The 1,815-nt window shown below is 70.7% G+C and overlaps 1 protein-coding gene across 1 annotated transcript; it reads right to left on the minus strand.

Moving 5' to 3' along the window:
• Positions 1-707: 707 nt before the first annotated feature.
• ATOH1 (atonal bHLH transcription factor 1) lies at positions 708-1,547 on the minus strand. The gene has a single exon (XM_072336551.1). The coding sequence runs from the start codon at positions 1,545-1,547 to the stop codon at positions 708-710; it is 840 nt and encodes a 279-aa protein (XP_072192652.1).
• Positions 1,548-1,815: the final 268 nt, after the last annotated feature.

Raw genomic sequence — 1,815 nt, forward strand, 5'->3', positions numbered from 1 at the left:
GACCACCTGCGGGGAGCGGCACTCGCTGCCCGTTCCGGCGGGGGGGTGGAGGGGGGAAGGGGAGACGGCCGTGGAGTTCCGCGCGCTGTACGGACGGGGCCACGTCCCGGTGCCGAGTGTGCGGGGATAAGGGGGAACGCGACCGAGGTCCAGTTCGCTTTGACTTTTTATTTTTTCGCTTTTATTTGATCTCGAAAATAAAATAAAATAAAATACATTAACCGGTGGCAATTGGCTGGGCTAAAATTCAAATAAACGATTTTCGTCGTAGAAAAGTTTTGTTTAAAAAAAACCAACAACAACAACAAAAAACAACCAACCAGAAAGCAGAAACAGTAGCAAACACTCCGTAATAAATAAGTTTCCTATTACCACAAAAGCGAAATAAAACGAACATAAAAGTTTGACACGAGCGAAGAGTTCGCGTTTCTCAGGCTCGGCGCCCACCGCGGAGCGGGGCTTCCCTTGGCAGCCGGCGGCCCTTCGCCGCGCCCGCGTCTCCGCCGCTGATAAAGTGCTCTGCGCCGCGCTCTCCCCGGGAGCGCATCGCGGCGCGTTCTGCGGGGACGGGACGGGCCGGACGTGGCGGCGATGCTCGCCCCGCGTTGGCAGGAACGGTCGGCGGCGGCTTCTGGGCATCGGAAACTCTGAAAGGAGCGACTACGCGGCGGCGTAACGACAGGTGGGAGGCGCGGCCCCGCGGCCCCCTAGCTGGCCTCGTCCGAGTCACTGTAGTGGGAGCGCGGCGAGAACTCCCCGTCGCTGCGGTGAGAGCGGGGCGACGCTTTGCTCCTCTCGGGCTGCTGCGGCGCGGGGGGCCCCAGGAGCAGCGCGGGAGAAGGCGCTTTTTGCGCCGGGAAAGAGGGGAAGCGCAGCGGCTCGAGCTGCGCCGCGAAACCGCCCGCGGCCGCCGCCGGGGGGAAGCGAGTCCTGGCGGGCGCGGGGGGCGAGGAGCGGGGCGGCGGCGGAGGGGGCGGCGGAGGAGGCTCGAAGGGGGCCCCGCGGAGCTCGGCCTTGGCGGGCGGCTCCGGGGGCGCGGGGGGCCCGTGCAGCAGCTCGGCGAGGGCGCTGATGTAGATCTGCGCCATCTGGAGCGTCTCGTACTTGGAGAGCTTCTTGTCGTTGTTGAAGGAGGGGATGACATTACGCAGCTGGTCGAAGGCGTGGTTCAGCCCGTGCATTCGCCTCCGCTCCCGCGCGTTGGCCGCCAGCCGCCGCTGCTTCTGCACGCCGCTCACCTGCGCCCGCGGCCCGGCCCCGCCGCCGCCGCCGCCCCGCGGCCGCCCGCCGCCGCCGCCGCCGCCCCGCGCTCCCCCGGGGCTGCTCCCGCCGGAGCGCCGCGCCGCGCCCCCCGCCACGGCCGTCTCGTCCTCCTCGTCGGCGGGCAGCAGGTAGCGCGGCGACGCGGTGGGCACGCGTGTGGCGCAGCACACGCCCAGCCAGCCGGGGGCGAAGCCGCAACCGCCCGCCTCCGGCCCCAGCAGCGGCTCCGGCTCCCTCCCGCCCTCGACCCACTCGGCGGCGGCGGCGGCCCGCGGCAGACTCATGGCTCGGCCGCGGCGCCCATGGGACGAGGCACGGCACGGCTCGACGGACGGCTGCCAGCGGCGCCCGCCCGCTGCCCGCCCGCCTCGCGCGTGGCAGCCGCCGTCTCCGGTGTCGGCCGTGCGCCGCGCCCCCCTTTAAGGAGCGGCACGCGCCGGGGTCCCGTCCCGGCTCCCCCGCTCCCCCCTCCCTCCCCGCGCTCCCTTCCTTAGCGCCCCACCCCTCCCCGCGCCGGTCGCGTGTCGGGGCGGCCAATGGCGCGGGCGGGCG

This window comes from Excalfactoria chinensis, chromosome 4, assembly GCF_039878825.1.
Source record: "Excalfactoria chinensis isolate bCotChi1 chromosome 4, bCotChi1.hap2, whole genome shotgun sequence".
In the NCBI taxonomy this organism is placed as follows: domain Eukaryota; kingdom Metazoa; phylum Chordata; class Aves; order Galliformes; family Phasianidae; genus Excalfactoria; species Excalfactoria chinensis.